The 17,554-nt window shown below is 42.1% G+C and overlaps 1 protein-coding gene across 1 annotated transcript in view; it reads left to right on the top strand.

The window, feature by feature from the left end:
- The first annotated feature begins 2,189 nt into the window (after positions 1 to 2,189).
- Positions 2,190 to 17,554, top strand: part of tm9sf3 (transmembrane 9 superfamily member 3) — a 144,881-nt gene continuing 129,516 nt past the window's right edge. The window contains exon 1 of the mRNA XM_060854284.1: positions 2,190 to 2,429. Coding sequence (XP_060710267.1) covers positions 2,343 to 2,429 — 87 coding nt within the window. The 5' untranslated portion in view covers positions 2,190 to 2,342. The remainder of the gene's footprint in view (positions 2,430 to 17,554) is intronic.

Genomic DNA, 17,554 nt, shown 5'->3' with positions numbered 1-17,554 from the left:
GTTTGATGATCCTGCTACACTAGCTACCGAATTAAGTACAGCGCTCTGAAAGCTAGTACTTCCAAATAAACTGTTGGACTATAACCTGGTGTTGTGTGATTTTTAACTTTGTGCACCCCAGTCCAATACTGGCATCTCCACATCATGACTTTGGAAAGTACTGTTTAAAGAGCCTCGATGAATTTCTAAATTGTTGATGGTACACACTGCAACTGAATGTCGGTGGTGAAGGGAGTAGATGTCTGTGGATGTGGTGCCAATCAAGCAGGATGTTTTATCCCAGGTAATGTCAGGTTTCTTGACTGTTGTTAGGATTGCACTCATCTAGGCAAGTGGATTCCATCATACTACTGACTAGTGCCTTGTAAACAAGCAATGTGGAGAACGGTAGTGCATTACACAATAGTGAATTCCCAGTCGCTAGCTGCTTTCTCAATTACAAAAATATACTTTATTCATAACAAAATTGTCTATAAGTACATACAAACAAAGGGCTCTCAAATGTTCTGCAAAGCAAGAAAAGAAACGGAATTGGAGTTTACATTCCACAGTTACTGTGCAATTTTCCCCCATGCATGAAAAATATCTTCATAAATTTGGAGGCACTCTCGGGTCTAAGAATGTGTATACTCTTGGGTCTTGGCAAAAATTCCTTAGATGGTGGTCTTTCCTCACTGTACATTGGTGACAATTGCTCTAAGCTTTAATGCATCCCTCAGCATGTAATCCTGGACCTTGGAATGTGCAAGTCTGCCACACTTGGTCATTGTCAACTCCTTGCACTGAAAGCCCAACAAGGTTTGGGCAGACCAAAAAGCGTCTTTCACCAAGTTGATGGTCTTCTAGTTGCAGCCAATGTTTGCCTCGGTTTGCATCCCAGGGAACAGCCTGTAGAACACAGTCCCATGTCACAAATCTCTTGGGACAGACCCCACAAAAATCACTGCATTGCTCCCAGACCTTCTTTCCAAAGGTACATTTCAGCAAAAGATGTTTGGCAGTCTCATCACTCCCATAGCTACTTTGGAAATAGAACCAGTCTGACTCAAGATTGGAATATTGGTGTTGAGCGATTTTAACTTTTTCCCAACTCATGACCGCTTCAAAGGACAACGGTAGGAGATACATGGGAACGCATCACCTTGCAAGTTCACTTCCAAGCCACTTGCCATCGTGATTTGGAAATGTACAGCCATTCCTTTGGTGTCACTAAGTCAAAATCCTGAAACTTCCTTCCTAAAATGACTGTGGGTCTGCTTGCAGCACATGGACTGTAGCAGTTTAAGGAAGCAACTCACCACCATCACCTTCTCAAGTGCAATTGGGGACAAGCAATGGTGGTTCAGATAACAACTCGCACATTCCATGGTCTAATGAAAAATAATTCAGTAGCATTACTTTTGCCACTCCCTGGGGTAGAGAGTTTCAAGTACTCATGACCTTTGGAGTGAGAAACATCTCTAACGTCTACTATTTATAATTGGAATCGCAAGGGGGTAACAGCTTAGGATTTACTGTGTGGTCAGGTTCAGTCATGACAATATTCACTGTTCCAGTGTTTACATCGTTTCTTTATCAGAAAACTGAAACCCTCAGAACAATTAGGAAGTATTTAGATGTGCACTTTACAACGCTATGGGCTAAGTGCTGAAAATTGTAATTGGAATAGTTAGGTGCTTTTTTTTATTGACACATTACTCGAAGGGCCTTTCACTGAGCTGTAGACTATAGAGTCTGTGAAACCCTCAATCCAAAGGATCAGTCCAGTGAACCTTTCTGCATTTCCAAAGACAGAGCTAGCTTTTTGTTGGAGACCCTGACCCTCCCATTTGCCCCGCCCCCGTGTCACTAGCTCCGCCCCCAGCAGGTAGCACCGCCCCAATGGCTAATTGCCACGCCCATGGTGACACGGCCCCGCCGCCAGTAATATGACCCCGCCCACAGCGATATGGCCCCGCCCATGGCCTGCTTTCCCCGCCCCAATACTGTTGGCCCCGCCCTTGGGCTTTAATAGTGTGGACCCGTTCCTCACACAATTGGCCGCGCCCTTTGTGTCATGTGACGTCATCCAAACGTGACGTGTGACCCCCGCCCACTGACCCGCGTGGCCTCACCCACTGAACCTTGTGGCTCCGCCCTTATCCGCCTTGGCGCGTTCACCCCGCCCTCTCCCAACGCAGCAGCGTGCTCCGTGGAGCCGCCGATGACGTGGCGCTGCCGGAACGGCGGGCTGGTGGCGCGCGCCTCCTGAGGCCGAGCAGTGCGAGGCGGGGCCGGAGCGGAGCCTGTGAGTGCGGTGAGCACCCGGCGACAGCGGCGCTCGGAGCCAGAGCCCTCACGACATGGCCCCCTGCAAACTCCTACTGTTGGCCTGTGTCGGCCTCACCATCGGCATCCTGAGGGCCCGAGCCGACGAACACGATCATACGGTAAGCGGTAAGGGGAGGGGAAAATACCGGCGGACTGGCGTCCCAGGGCTGAGGCTGAGGGCTCGTGTCTCCCTCTGCATGCGGGCCTTGATTAGGCTGGTTCCGGTGTTGGTGGCGGCCGAGGGCCCGGATCGTGTACCGCAGCAGCGGCGGCCGGCCTCGATCAGGCCCCGGCCTGGAGTTAATGCCTGGGCCCGTGTTGAAGGATTCCCCTTCCCGGCGCTGACCTTGCACCGCTGCCTCTCGCTCCTCAGCCGGAGTTGGCCTGCGGCCTGGGCCTCGCGTGTGACAACGGGCCGGGGATGCCAGCGGCACGGATCTATGTTGTGTAGTTGTGGCAAGAGTCTGAACGCTTTGAGATTGTGCTGTTTAACAGTGAGGCAGTGATGTTACTGATAGAAACAACCTTTTAATTTCCTGGCTCTGGCTTTCAATATTAATCTGTGTTGTAAAGTGTGAAATAATTGACTTTTGGGTGCGATTGGTTGACTGTTATCGCTATTTCTGTTAGTAGTTCAGACAGATGGAGCCGTATTCTGATTCTCTGAAATGTACATAAGGACAGGATGAAATTGTGTTCAAATTGGTTGTGACAGCTGCAAGTAACCAAACACATTTATTTTTATTAGTTGTTCTTGTGCTTATCATGATAGCGTTTGAAATAACTTTATGAGCATACTTTCTCTTTGTAAGAAAATCCAGTCTAAGTATTCATGGCCAGGCTTGACAGGTCCTAAGGTATGAGCAAGCAGGAGATGAAAGTTATAATCTGATTTGTAATGAAAAGGTTCTGTAATACAGGAATGATCTTCTAAGTATTACAGAATTTGAAGTTCCATGTTTAATGCAGATTTCAGTCCTTGTGGGTTATAAGAGGGAGATTAACCCATGCTCTGAGTCTTTGTTCCTATCCATTGCCTCCTGTTGAAATATTTGGGAGGATAAAGTTCTTTGTGTTTCTCTCAAGTTGAATATGTTATTAATAGTTGTTTGCCTCAACTCTGTTGCAAAAAAATTCTGCAAAGTCTGAGAACCATTGCTTAATTGCAATCTTAAACAGAAAAAAAATTAGAGATAGCACAGGACCTGATTGATAGATGATGAATAGTGAGCAGTGATCAACCTGATCTCAAGTAAAGAAGCAATGAACAGAGACTGTCCTGCCATTGAAATATGTGGTTATACTATCCACATTCAATATAAATCACTATTCCAAATTGATCACTATCCAGTAATAGCAGTCTGTAAAACTTCCAGAAAATTAAGTTTTGATGTACAAGATAAATCTTTTGCACTCAATGCCTTATTCTGTTTTTGAAATCACAGGATGTGAAATACTGACAGCAACATGAACAATTTTGTGTACTTTGACCTCGTACTAAATGACATTAACAAAAGAGGAATGAACGTCTGTTTTGGCATTCACTGTTGCCTTTCGGCTCTGCCAGGTCAAGTTACCGCAGAGTACTGCTCCCTTCCATTTCATCCCAACTTCAAAGTATCACTTTGCTTCATTGCAATATTCTTTCATATCTAAGCTGATCCTGTGGCCAAGTGAGATTGCTGATTTAATACTGAGGTGTAAGTTTGTCCTGTAGAACAATATCCTCAGGAAATTGGATAGGTATTTTCCCAAATGCATTTTAATTAGAAACCTTTCAACTAGAAAACAGCAAACTTGCTTTCTATCTATTTGGGCTGAACTTCAAACTCGATAATACACCTGATGGTGCAAAATTGGAATCAGGTTCATCCTTTAACTGTTGCGGCCTCATACCTGAGCCAGACAGATTCACTGTATTCCAGGACACTAAGCAGCAAGTCATTGGAACTTGAGGTAAAGAGACTTATTGTGTTGTGGTCTTGGGATTCTTCCAATATTAAAGAGAACACTATCATGTTGTATTATATTTTAAGTTAGTGGCAGTGATAGTTCAAGTTGTTGTGCCTTGAACATGTAATGGGTAGATTACAAGTAAAATATAATGCTAAAATCTACATTGAATCAAGGGAGAAAAGGGTATTTCACAGTTGTGCTGCCAAATGTTCATCAGATGTCTGGTTTTATTTGAAAGTTGTACCTTTATCTGCAATCTTTTATAAAATGCTTCTGGGAAGATTACACACACTCAGCAGTAACTAATTATAATTATCCAGTCCCACTCTATTATTGTTTTTATTATGCAAGAAATAATTCCACTGCGTACTAATGGTGGAATATATAAGTTTATATTAATTCTTTATTTATTTCCTGGTTTTTGTACCAGAGCTCAGAAATGTTTGGTGATATACTAAAATAGCAAGTTAGATCTGGAGCTAGAACTGAGCTGATGCTTATGAACTACCAAAGTTGTATATCAGTGGTAATTGATAATGCATCCAGAACCTTGAAATGTCTGTTTACTTGTCATTCCTGTTCTATTTTCATTGAAGGTATTCAATAAACTGTTACATTTCATCTTGCAAATTATATGTTTAGAAGCAATTTATTTTAAAGAACCAGGCACTGTTTAGTAGGGGTGCTGTGCTGGTGATAAGATATTTTGATAACCTAAAAAGCAGAGCAGTAATCTTTGTAATAGCTGTATGGTGTATTGTAGAATTATCTTGTAATCAAGGTAAATAGTGTCAAATTCAGCACAAATAAATGGATGGAATGTGAAAAAGAGGGAGTTCTTTTGAGCTAGTATGTGCATAGTTTAGGACATTAGGCTGAGGAAATGTGATTAAAAGACCAGGTAAATCAGAATTGCTTTTAGGTGATGTTAAGCTTAAACTTGAGCTCTGTAAGATTATTAAAGTTGGGCAAAAGAGTTTCATAATTCGTGGTCCTTGACTGAAAAAAAACACAGTAGGAAAATCTTAAGTGAACCTTAATTTCAAGAAGAGATTCTGAGGGGTAGCATGGTGGCTCAGTGTTTAGCACCCCTGGCTCACAGCTCCAGGGAGCTGGGTTCGATTCCAGCCTTAGGCAACTGTCTATGTGGGGTCTGCACATTCTATCTGTGTCTGCATGGCTTTCCTCTCACAATTCAAAGATGACCAGGTTAGGTGAATTGCCCATTGTGTTAAGGGGTGTGTTAGTCAGGGGTAAATATAGTCGGGGAATGAGTCTGGTGGACTACTCTTTGGAGGGTCAGTATGGAGTTATTAGGCCAAATGGCCTGTTTCCACACTGTAGGGATTCTATGAATAGCTTCCAGAAACCTCAAAAGTCAGACAACAAAGAAAGAAAGCAAAACTCAATTTCAAGAAAAAGATTACTGTGTCCTAAATGTTCAAACATTTGTCAGTTTTATGCCGGTAGATACAACACTATCATTTTGAATACAAGAAGTGAGTACTCGCGAGTTGGTCTCTACTTATGTCAACTCTGAGTAGATCAAGCAGCATCTCTTGAAAACATAGAAATAAATGTTTCAGATATAACTCATGAGTAGAAGATATTACAATGAAGAGCTTCTAGGAAAAACTAGAGCAAGGGAAGAGAATTGTGTAGACCATTGCTTTTTTTCAAAAAATGTACAATGAGGGGAGTGAGGAGTCATGGTATAAGAAATTTTGTTTTTTCAGATTTCAAGTAGCTGTGCTATTTATGATGGAGATGAATATTGGTTTGAAGAATATCCTGCTTTTAGTAGGGCTGTGAAAATGTTAAAATCAGTTTGCACCAGTGGAACAGCAGATAGGCTTTGGTCGAACATTGTCTTCAGTAAAACACTTCTAACAACTCCGAGTACTTTTGCAGTTTCAGTTTGAATTATGCAGAGGAGGGAAGAAATGAGCGAAGTCAGATTTGATTTCCAAATAATCTAATGATCTACTCAGCATAGCAGTTGCTTTTAATTTGCATTATAGTCTGGATGGTTTCATTTTTTGGGGATTGGTGAAAATAAAATGTGTGACCCGAGTATGAGACTGCTTGGAATGCAGCTGTTTTAAGGAGAGTTGGAATGCAAGGAACCCTGTTTATAGAACAAATAATTTCTAAAAGTTGAACAAGAGTGTATCTTGGAGCAGAATATTTAAACTAGTCCATAGGAAGCAACTGAACAATTTGTCCTTTTAATTTTATTCACTCAACATTTTAAGCAGGAAAAAGTAATGGGACTGGAGGTTTAGATGGGCTTGTTTTGACTGTGGTGTGATATTGGTGAATTTAAAAAGTCAATCCACAGCCTTAATTCTGTTCATATGCAAATTTAAGGTGGTAATTCATGGAGCACTAACTTTAAGTTCATTGATCCTGACATTGAGTATGGGATATTTTTCGAGACTCCACCTCCAGTGAGTTGTTTAATTGTCCACCACCATTGATAACAGGAAGAAGAGTTATACCCGAAACATGGACGACTTCACCACCTGATACTGCCTGGCTTACTTTGCTCTTCCAACCTCAAGGATGTGACAGGACAGCAGGACCTAATATGATGCATTGGTTGTGAGATCACTTAGCCATGTCTGTTGCAGGCTGCATCTGTTTTGCATGCAAGCAGTCTTGTGTTGTAGCTTTACAAAGTAGCTGCCTTGTTTTTCGATACACCTGAAGCTGCGCTCTTCATTGAACTAGAGTTCAACACCTGGCTTAATGATCATGATAGATTGTGGAGATATGCAAGCCATGAGATTATAAAATGTGGTTAAATGTGGTTCTACTGCTGTTGATGGATGTCCCCTCCCTTCCATTCCTCTCATCGACCCTTCTTGGCACCAACCAGGTTCATTCCTACCATCGACCAAACGAGTCATACCCTCTACCTGAGTGACCTATCCCCACTTCACCAGTCTGCACCCCACTCCTTTATCTGTGGCTCCCCTTACACCCGACCCTAGTCCTGAAAAAGGGATATATTTGAAACATTGACTTCTCTATCTCCTGGTGTAGCCTGACTTGCTGTATTCTTCCAGCTTCCTGCTTGTCTGTCTACTGCTGATGGCATGCAATGCCACGTAGATCTGTTCAAAATCTGTCCCATTTAACATTGTGTTAGTGCCACACTGCACAATGCAGGATATGCATAATATGATGTTATCTCTGCATTCTGACCAAAACTGTCATGGACAGGTGCATCAGTGATAGTTTACTGGGGCCAAGGTCAAATCTTTTTCTCTCTTGTTGGGTGGAGGATCATCGACTAGGTGATACTCAGCAGGATGTTTCCTTGCCTATGTTTGACCTGATGCTATGAGACTTTGTGGGGTTCTGAGTTAATGTTGAGTATCATCCTCCTGACTATAAACAACTGAGTGAACACTTCTAGGACAGGTGAAGACCGGGAATTGTGGTGTTTAGGACATAGTGAGTGTGACTGTCAGGCTGTTGCTTGACTAATCTGTGGGACAACTCCCAATTTTTATGCAAGCTCTCAGATGTTAGTAAGGATGACTTTGCAGGATCAACAGGGCCAAGATCAATGCGGTGGTCTGTCTGATTTTCATTCCTTTCTTTAGACTTTGCAGCAGTTTTGACAACTCAGTGAATGGCAAGGCCATTTTAGAGGGCAGTTAAGAGTCAGCCACATTACTAGATCTGGAGTCAAAAGTAGGCCAGTTAAGGTAAAAATGGTAGATTTCCTACCCTTAGAAATTAGTGGACCAGATGGGTTTTAAATCACTCACCAGTGTTTACATGATAATTCCATCATCAGAAGTGTTAGAATTTGACTCCATGTCCTCAACAATGCATCTTACAAGGAGGAAAGAGAGAGAGAGGCAGCAAGATGCAATATTTTCTTGTTTTTGTGTTTGCTGTTTCAGCAGCCTCAGTGGCTTATCCCACTGATATCAAACCTGTGTATGTGAGCCTCCAGCTCTCATTTAAAATTGTACCATTTAGTTTTGAAAGGCAAACCTTTCTGTAGGTACTTTGAATACAGTGAGGCCTAACACAGCTGGAGCCACTAAAAGACACTGCTTCATAGTTAAAACATAGTTTTGTATTTCAGAAACATGATAAATGGGTCAAAATATATTTTCCAAAATCTATTTATTGCAGTTTAATCAACTTTGTATAGACCTTAACAATGCAGGGTTTCACAGGGCAAATGGTCATTGATTTCAAATCATCAAGTAGAACTGAAGTTCTGTGATCAGAGCACCCAAGAAACTTGAGAGCAAATTCGAACTCCTGTGTGGATAACGATTAATTCATGGTATTAGTTAATCAGTATAGGGGATTGTTAAAGCAGCACCTGACCTGTGCAGTTTGTGTCATGGATCTGCTCCGCTGGCATGCTTTTTCCCAATATTGACATCTGCTTGTGATCTGATGACAATTTCTCGTTCTAAATCGAGAGGGGAATGAGCAATTTTCCTTTGTTATGACATAGGACTGATAGCCACAGTACAAGTGCCAAAGAATGAAACTCAAGAGTTTAGTTAATCTGAATTGGGAACTTGAGTAGGCTATTCAGCCTCTTGACTGTTTCACCATTCAGTAAATTGTTAACTGATCTGATCACTTCACATTTCTGTCTACCCCAGTGAACATTCTATCTTACTCATCAAGAATTTGTCTACCTATTCCTTAAAAATATTCAAAGACTCTGCTTTCAGAGCCTTTCAAGGAAGAAAGTTCCAAAGTCCTTCAATTCTTTTTGAGAAAATACTTAGTCTAATCTCTGATTTGAATAGGTATAATTTATTGTTAAACAGTGTAAAGTTTCTGTTTATTTTTCTGTATTTTTGATTATGTGGTAAAATTGAATGAACTGGTTTAGAAGCCAAGGATTGTTGAAAGATTTTTTAAAAACAGGTTTCCTGATATCCATTGTAAGTGCTGTTTACACAATTGCTTGTCTAAAGTCGAGTTGCAGATTAGCTGGTGCCAAGAGGTGTGTACAAATCAAAGTTTGGCTGACAACAAGTAGCTGATTGGTCTGTGGGCTAGAGGCCAGTCATCAAGACAAACTGTAATTGGTTCCCAGGTAGCTGAATAGCTTATAGTGTGAATGTTCAGAAATTATTTGAGTTCTGAAAGAGGAAGGAAGCTGTTTTGCTCCGCAATAAAAAGCATCTCGTGCTTGAAGATAGCCTGTTTGTTTCCCCGCATTGGTTGTTGTAAGCTTTCAATTAATATATCAGAGTTTTATAAGTGGGAACCAGTCACCCTGTGCTTCCTGCAAACAAATGAAAATAATGGAAGCAGGAAGATTGAGAAGAAGCTTTCTGGTTGACAAAAGGACAGGCTTTGTGGACAGCCACCATATAAATGCTTTCCCAGACTTTTACTCTGCCCATAACAGCAATTTCTTGAGTCTGTGTGTGTTTCGAGGTGGAATTAAGTGAGACTGGGAGGGGTAGATTTTTAACTGATATGTTGGTGATTTATAAATTGTTTTATCTTCAGATAGAATCTAGTTCTTTGTAATATGTAGTAACTCTGTAAACAGAACAGTCCTATAATCTGCTAGAATGATTTTCCTTCACTTTGCCTTCACTTTTATTCATGTTCTTCTTGCCAAAGTGCTTTGCCATACATTTACGCAGTTATTTTCCTTCTCTTGAAACTATCCCATTAGAAAGATGAAATTTCTCCATTAGCACTTCTCTAATCCTGTAATTTCCTACAGATTTACTCTTCTGTCTCTTTCCCACTATGGGGGCTATCGCCCAGAAGTGAAATAGTTCATCTGTTTTAACCAGTAGATTCTGTCTTTGTATGCCAGAGTATGCGATCCCTATCAGTGCTGCAACAGTTCCTTCTACAGAAAGTGCCAAGTCTCCCATCTTTCTTTCCTTCCTTGCCTTTCCTGAATACTTTGTCAGGAAACTCAGTTCACAATCATCTCCTAATTTGAGCCAGGGCTTCATTTGTGTTGTTATATCTCAGTTCCAGTGTGTCTGCACAGTAGCAACTTATCACCATGTTGCATGTGCTTAAGCAGATTGAATCCAAACCTTAGTTAGCTTTGCATTTTTTCCCTAATACACAAATATTGGCCCTCAACAATGTATAAAGCTCAACTATAATACTGACTCACTGAAATTATGCCTATTTTGTGCGTGATGCCATTGCTGTCCAGTGCCAGTTTTATACAGACCAACAGCATGTGTACCTTAATGACATATTTGTGAACAACATTTTACAACTTCAATGGACAGATGCCTCCAGAACAGGAAGCAGACAATTTAAAAATTGGTTTGAGGTACTCTGTATAGTGATGTGGTGACTGATTGATTATTACCTAGAATAAGTTAAAAATCTCACAACACCAGATAATAGTCCAACAGGTTTATTTGGAAGCACTAGCTTTCGGAGCGTTGTTTCTTCGTGTGGTTGTGAAGCAGGACCATAACACACAGGTTTGTTAAATTGATCATTTTGCTTGCATGATGATGTTTTACTGTGTTTTATGGTTCTGCTTCACAACCACCTGATGAAGAAACAGTGCTCCGAAAGCTAGTGCTTCCAAATAAACCTGTTGGACTAAATCTGGCGTCGTGACTTTTAACTTTGTTCCTCCCCCACCCCTGTCCAACACCAGCTCTTTCACATCATGGTTACCTGGAATAGACAGTGACTCTGGACACTTACACCATGAGTGATCCTTATCATGCGTAAGCAGTGATTCTGCACAGTTATGCAATGAATGACCCTAACAGGAGGAAGTTGCCAGCTGATTCAAAATATATCGCTGTTTAGTCAATATTCTTGAATACCTTTCCCAACGACATTATGGGTTTACTTAGATCACATAGAATGCAGTAGTTCAGAAAGACTGCTCTTCACCAGTGATTCTTAGTTCTAGAATAGAACTAAGGGATAGACATGAACATATCAATAAGGGGGCTGAAAGACCTGAACTGTGTCATAATGTCCTATGTTCTAAGAAACAAGGGTAGGCCACCACTCTACGAGCCCTATGAGTCTGCTTTGCCATTCATAAGATCACGGCTGATTTGATTTTAACTTCAGTTCTACATTCCTGCATATGCCTAATATTCTTTCATTCCCTTGGTAGTCAAGAATCTATCTACTTCTGCTGTAGATATATTTAAAAACTCTCCATCTTTGGCCTTTTGAGGAAGGGATTTTCAAAGACTCTTACCTCTTAAAATTAAATGATTCCCCACCCCACTTGTTTTTAAGCTGTGACCCCTAGTTCTACGTCATCCCACAAAAGGATCCATGCTTTCAACATCCAAGAGAGAGTGAGAACTGCAGATGCTGGAGATCAGAGCTGAAAATGTGTTGCTGGAAAAGCGCAGCAGGTCAGGCAGCATCTAAGGAGCAGGAGAATCGACGTTTCGGGCATGAGCCCTTGTTCAGGAATGAGGAAAGTGTGCCAAGCAGGTTAAGATAAAAGGTAGGGAGGAGGGACTTGGGGGAGGGGCGTTGGAAATGCGATAGGTGAAAGGAGATTACGGTGAGGGTGATAAGGTGAGGGTGATAGGCCGGGTTGGGGGCGGAGAGGTCAGGAAGAAGATGCATGTTAGGAAGGTGGTGCTGAGTTTGAGGGTTGGGACTGAGACAAGGTGGGGCGAGGGGAAATGAGGAAACTAGAGAAATCTGAGTTCATCCCTTGTGGTTGGACGGTTCCTAGGTGGAAGATGAGGTGCTCTTCCTCCAGCTGTCGTGTTGCTATGGTCTGGCGATGGAGGAGTCCAAGGACCTGCATGTCCTTGGTGGAGTGGGAGGGGGAGTTGAAGTGTTGAGCCACAGGGGGTTGGGTTGGTTGGTCTGGATGTCCCAGAGGTGTTCTCTGAAACATTCCGCAAGTAGGCGGCCTGTCTCCCCAATATAGAGGAGGCCACATCGGGTGCAACGGATGCAATAAATGGTGTGTGGAGGTGCAGGTGAATTTGTAGTGGGTATGGAAGGATCCCTTGAGGCATTGGAGGGAAGTAAGGGGGGAGGTGTGGGCATTTCTTGCCGTTGCAGAGGAAGGTGCAGGGAATGGAGGTTGGGTTGGTGGGAGTGTGGACCTGATGAGGGAGTCACGGAGGGAGTGGTCTTTTCGGAACACTGATTGGGGTGAGGAGGGAAGTATATCCCTGGTGGTGGGATCCGTTTGGAGGTGGCGGAAATGACAACGGATGATGTGATGTATATGGAGGTTGGTGAGGTGGTAGGTGAGGACCAGTGGGGTTCTGTCCTGGTGGCAATTGGAGGGGCAGGGCTCAAGGGCGGAGGAGCGGGAAGTGGAGGAGATGCGGTGGAGAGCATCGTCGACCATGTCTGGGGGGAAATTGCGGTCTTTGAAGATGGAGGCCATCTAGGTTGTTCGGTATTGGAATTGGTCCTCCTGGGAGGCAGATGCAGCGAAGGCGAAGAAATTTGGAATATGGGATGGCGTTTTTACAGGGATGGGGTGGGAGGAGGTGTCGTCTGGGTAGCTGTGGGAGTCGGTCGGTTTATAGTAAATGTCCGTGTTGATTTGGTCGCCCGAGATAGAAATGGAAAGGTCTAGGAAGGGGAGGGAGGAGTCTGAGACGGTCCAGGTAAATTTGAGGTCGGGGTGGAAGGTGTTAGTCAACATCCACCCAATCAGGTTTCCTCGTGATCTTAAATATTTAAATTTAAATGACTGCTAAACTCCAGAGGATAGAGGCTGTCTAATCTTTCCTCCTAAGTCAATCCGCTCATTTCAGTTATTAGTCTAGTAAACCTTGTCTGAACTGCCTCCAATGCATTAACATCCTTCTCTAAATACGGTCACCATTACTGTGCACAGTATTCCAGTTGTGATCTGACTAATGCCTTCTATAACTGAAACATGGCCTCCCTATTCTGGTATTCAATTTCCCCTTGCAATAAAGCATAACATCCTATTAGCTTTCCTGGTTATTTGCATTCTTGCCATGTAACATGTTAAAACTATCAGGGTTTCATGTTTCAATTAAGTAGACTCTCTCTTTCCTGAACTCACTATTCAAATTTTCACCATAAGATAAATCACCCATTCCAGGTATTTTTGTGAATCACTGCAATGCTTTCAGTACACTTACATACATCCTTAAATAAGGGCACTGATGTTGTACACATTACCTCAGATAAGGTCTCACCAGTATCCTGTGGAGGTGAAACATGACCTTACTAGTTTTGTATTCAGTTCTCCTTGTAATTAACAGTATATTTTACTAGGTTACCTCATTAGTTGTTGTACATGTGTACCAACCTTTTGCAACCGTTCCATGAGGATATATTTGAACCTCCAATCTTTGCATATTTCACAATTTAGATGGTGCACTTTTTTTTACTTTTTCTACTAAAATGGTCATTTTCATATTTTCTGACATTATATTCCATCTGGATGCTTTCCTGCTCAACCTATGTAAATGCCTTTTTAGCTTCTTTATCTCTTCACAAATAAATTTCCCATTTAGAGTCAGAGTTATATGGTCCCTCAGCACAAAAAAAGGCCCTTAGACCCGTCAAATTGCACCAACGATATCCACCACTAAAGGTACACTAATTCCAATTTTCTGCACTTATCCCATATCATTGAATGTTATGATATTTTAAGTGCTCATCCAGATATTTTTTAAAAGGTTGTAGTAGTAATAGACATTTTTTGTTACATGTATTTCTGCAGTTACAGTAAAATGTATAGAAGCTGCCATAATTCACTGCCACTTTGGTTAAATAAATTATAATAAAAATTTAGGGCCAATTACATTATTTTGTTCTATATATGGCTCCTTCATTTCCTAAGTAGTTATTGGGATGCTGCCACACTCTGCAGCAGCCAAGCCATTGTTTGAGGATGCAACAGCAAGGAGGAGCATGCTAAAGCAGCCCTGCTGACCAGACCTGGAATATCACTGCTGCCAATGCCACCTCATCACCACCAATACTCTAGCTGCTGCAACAACCAGGTGACTGGCCCCAAGTCTGGTGGACCAGGCCCCATTTCAGCTTCCAAAAATTAACTCATGATGAAAAGATCACTCACTCTGCCACAGTTACAGGCACCACCACAATATCATCTTACATTTGTAAAGTTTCCAGTCTCCACTACCTTTCCAGGCAGTGCATTCCAGGTTCCCACCAAATTCTGAATGAAAAGGTTTTTTTTTCTCAAATCCCCTCCGAATCTCCTGTCCCTTACCCTAAAATTACCATCCCTCTGACCCCTGTCCTAATAACCTTCTACACTTCAATCGTTTCCTCCTTCAGCCTTTTCTGTTCTAAAGAAGACAATCCAAGTCTGTCTCTTTTCTTATATCTCAGTTGCTCCATCCCAGGCAACATTCTGGTGAGCCTTCTCTGTATATCTCTCGAGTGCTATATCCTTCCTGTAGTGGGGTGACCAGACTGCACACAGTACTCCAGCTGTGGCCTAACCAACGCTCTGTACAACGACATTACCTCCTTGCTGTTATACTCTATGCCACAACTGATGAAAGAAAGTGTCCTATTTGCCACCTTAACTATCCTATTCACATGTACTACTGAGTTCAGGGATCTGTGAATAATTACCCCAAGATCCCTCTGTTCCTCTGAGCAATCCAGTGACCTGCCATTTATTAAATACTCCCTCATCTTATGTTTCTTCCAAAGTGTATCACCTTCCACTGAACAGCGTTAAATACCATATGCCACTGCTCTGCCCATCTGACCAACCCATCTATACATTCCTATAATCTACAACCATCGTCTTCACTAATAACCATCTTACCATCCTTGGTGTCATGTGTAAACTTGCTAAACATTCCCCCTACATTTTCATCTGTATCATTTATATACAGGCTGTTCTACTGTAAAATGTGTTTTGTTAATGTGAATTTGCTGTAATGTGATTGACAAATTGGGGACACTGTTTCTAAAGCACAAACCTTTTTAAAATGTGTGTTGACTGTAAAACTCAAACTTTTAAAATGTGTGTTGGCTGTCAAGCAGTTCCATCGCCAACTTTAAGCGCTGTTTCTAAAGTGTGATTTTTCTATAATGTGGGGTTGCAAAGAATGCAACCATGCATTATAGAACAAATGGTAAGGTCCCAGTACTCATTCTTGTGGTATCCTGCTGGACACTGGCCTCCAGACACTTAAACAACCTTCTATCACTACCCTTTATGTCCTATTACTAAGCCAGCTTCTGCTCCCTCTTGCCAAGTTTTCCTGAACTCTGTTTGCTTTAAGCTTCTTGATCAGTGTCCTCTGTGGCACCTTGTCAAAAGCTTTGCTAAAATCTATACAAACAACATCAACTGAAATTCCCCAAACAACACACTTGATCAGATTTTTGAAAAATTCTAACAAATTTGTTCGGTATGACCTCCCTCTGCCAAAGCCATGCTGACTATCCCTAATTAACTCATGTCTTCGCGGGTAGATATTAATTCTGTCCTTCAGAATTTTCTCACTGCTGACATGAGACTGACCAGTCTATAATTTCCTGGTTCATCTCTCCCACCTTTGTTGAAAACTAGAACCACATTAGATTAGATTACTTACAGTGTGGAAACAGGCCCTTCGGCCCAACAAGTCCACACCGACCCGCCGAAGTGCAACCCACCCAGACCCCTACATTTACCCCTTACCTAACACTACGGGCAATTTAGCATGGCCAATTTACCTGACCCACACATTTTCTTGGACTGTGGGAGGAACCCGGAGGAAACCCACACCGACATGGAAATTAGATGTCTTCCAGTCCTCTGTGCCTCCTCCCCCCATCCATGGGCAGAGAGGAGAGAAAAATTTGTCAATGCCCCTGCAGTTTCCTGCTTCACCTTCCATAGCAGCCTGGGATACAATTTGTCCATTTTTAAGCCTGTAAGAACATCTGGTCCCTCCCCACTTCCTATGTCAAAATGTGCAAGTTCTTCACAGTGCCTTTTCCTGAATGCCATACTTCGGTTTTCACTCTGGAAAAGGAGAACCGAAGAGAAATATTCATTTAACATCCTTCTGATATCCTGTGGTTCACACACTGATTGCCTCTTGGTCCCAAATGGGCACTACCCTTTCACTGGTTAACCTCTTCCCTTTAATATAAAGTATCTTAGGATTCTCCCTAAGTTTGTTCACAAGTCCTTTCACATGTCCCCTTTTTTTTTGTTCTTCTAATTGCTTTCTTAAGTTCCTTCTTACACTTCCTATTTTCTTGTTGGCCTGCAACCGAATTGCTCCCTTTGAACTCACTAAAAGCATTTTTGTTCTTCCCATCCAGTCTGGTATTGTCTCGGCATCTAAGATTCACTGAGTTTATTGCTCCAATATGTTACCATAAAGGGTTCATGTTGGACCTGTGTTTATCCTGTGCCAATGACAGATTCAATAATCGTGCATTCAGTCCCTTCATCAAAGAAACTTATTTTTGGAGACCTGCACACTACCCCTAAAAATGACTTCTTGCCTTTAGCAACTCTCCTTTGTACCCAAATTGATTCTATGTCTCGATTTCCTGAATTTGTCATCCACTCTACTGTGCAAATACAATTATTAATTATCAGAACTACCCTTCAATTTTTTTTCTACCTCAGTCTTTCCCAAATGTTATACTAATGTGTCATCCTGCAGCTATGTCTTTGTAATGGCTATATGACCTGATATGTATTTCTATTTTTGTTATTAGTTTATCTGTTCAGCATACTTCATACATTCAGATGCAGAGGCTTTAATTTTGTTCTTCAATAGACAAAAGGTGCAGGAGTAGGCTATTCTGCCCTTCGAGCCTGCACCACCATTCAATATGATCATGGCTGATCATCCTTAATCAGTATCCTATTCCTGCCTTCTCTCCATAACCCTTGATTCCACAATCCTCGAGAGCTCTATCCAACTCTTTCTTAAATGAAGCCAGAGACTGGGCTTCCACTGCCCTCTGGGACAGAGCATTCCACACAACCACCACTCTCTGGGTGAAGAAGTTTCTCCTCATCTCTGTCCTAAAATGGTCTACCCCGTATTTTTAAGCTGTGTCCTCTGGTTTGGCATTCACCCATCAGTGGAAACATATTTCCTGCCTCCAGAGTGTCCAATCCTTTAATAATCTTGTACGTCTCAATCAGATCCCCTCTCCGTCTTCTAAACTCAAGGGTATACAAGCCCAGTCGCTCCAGTCTTTCAGTGTAAGGTCATCCTGCCCTTCCAGGAATTGACCTCGTGAACCTACCTGTACTCCCTCAATAGCCAGAATGTCTTTCCTCAAATTTGGAGACCAGAACTGCACACAG

Source organism: Hemiscyllium ocellatum, chromosome 43, assembly GCF_020745735.1.
Source record: "Hemiscyllium ocellatum isolate sHemOce1 chromosome 43, sHemOce1.pat.X.cur, whole genome shotgun sequence".
Classification (NCBI taxonomy): Eukaryota; Metazoa; Chordata; class Chondrichthyes; order Orectolobiformes; family Hemiscylliidae; genus Hemiscyllium; species Hemiscyllium ocellatum.
Note: the sequence above shows the minus strand (reverse complement) of the source record. Positions and strands in the feature narration are given on the sequence as shown.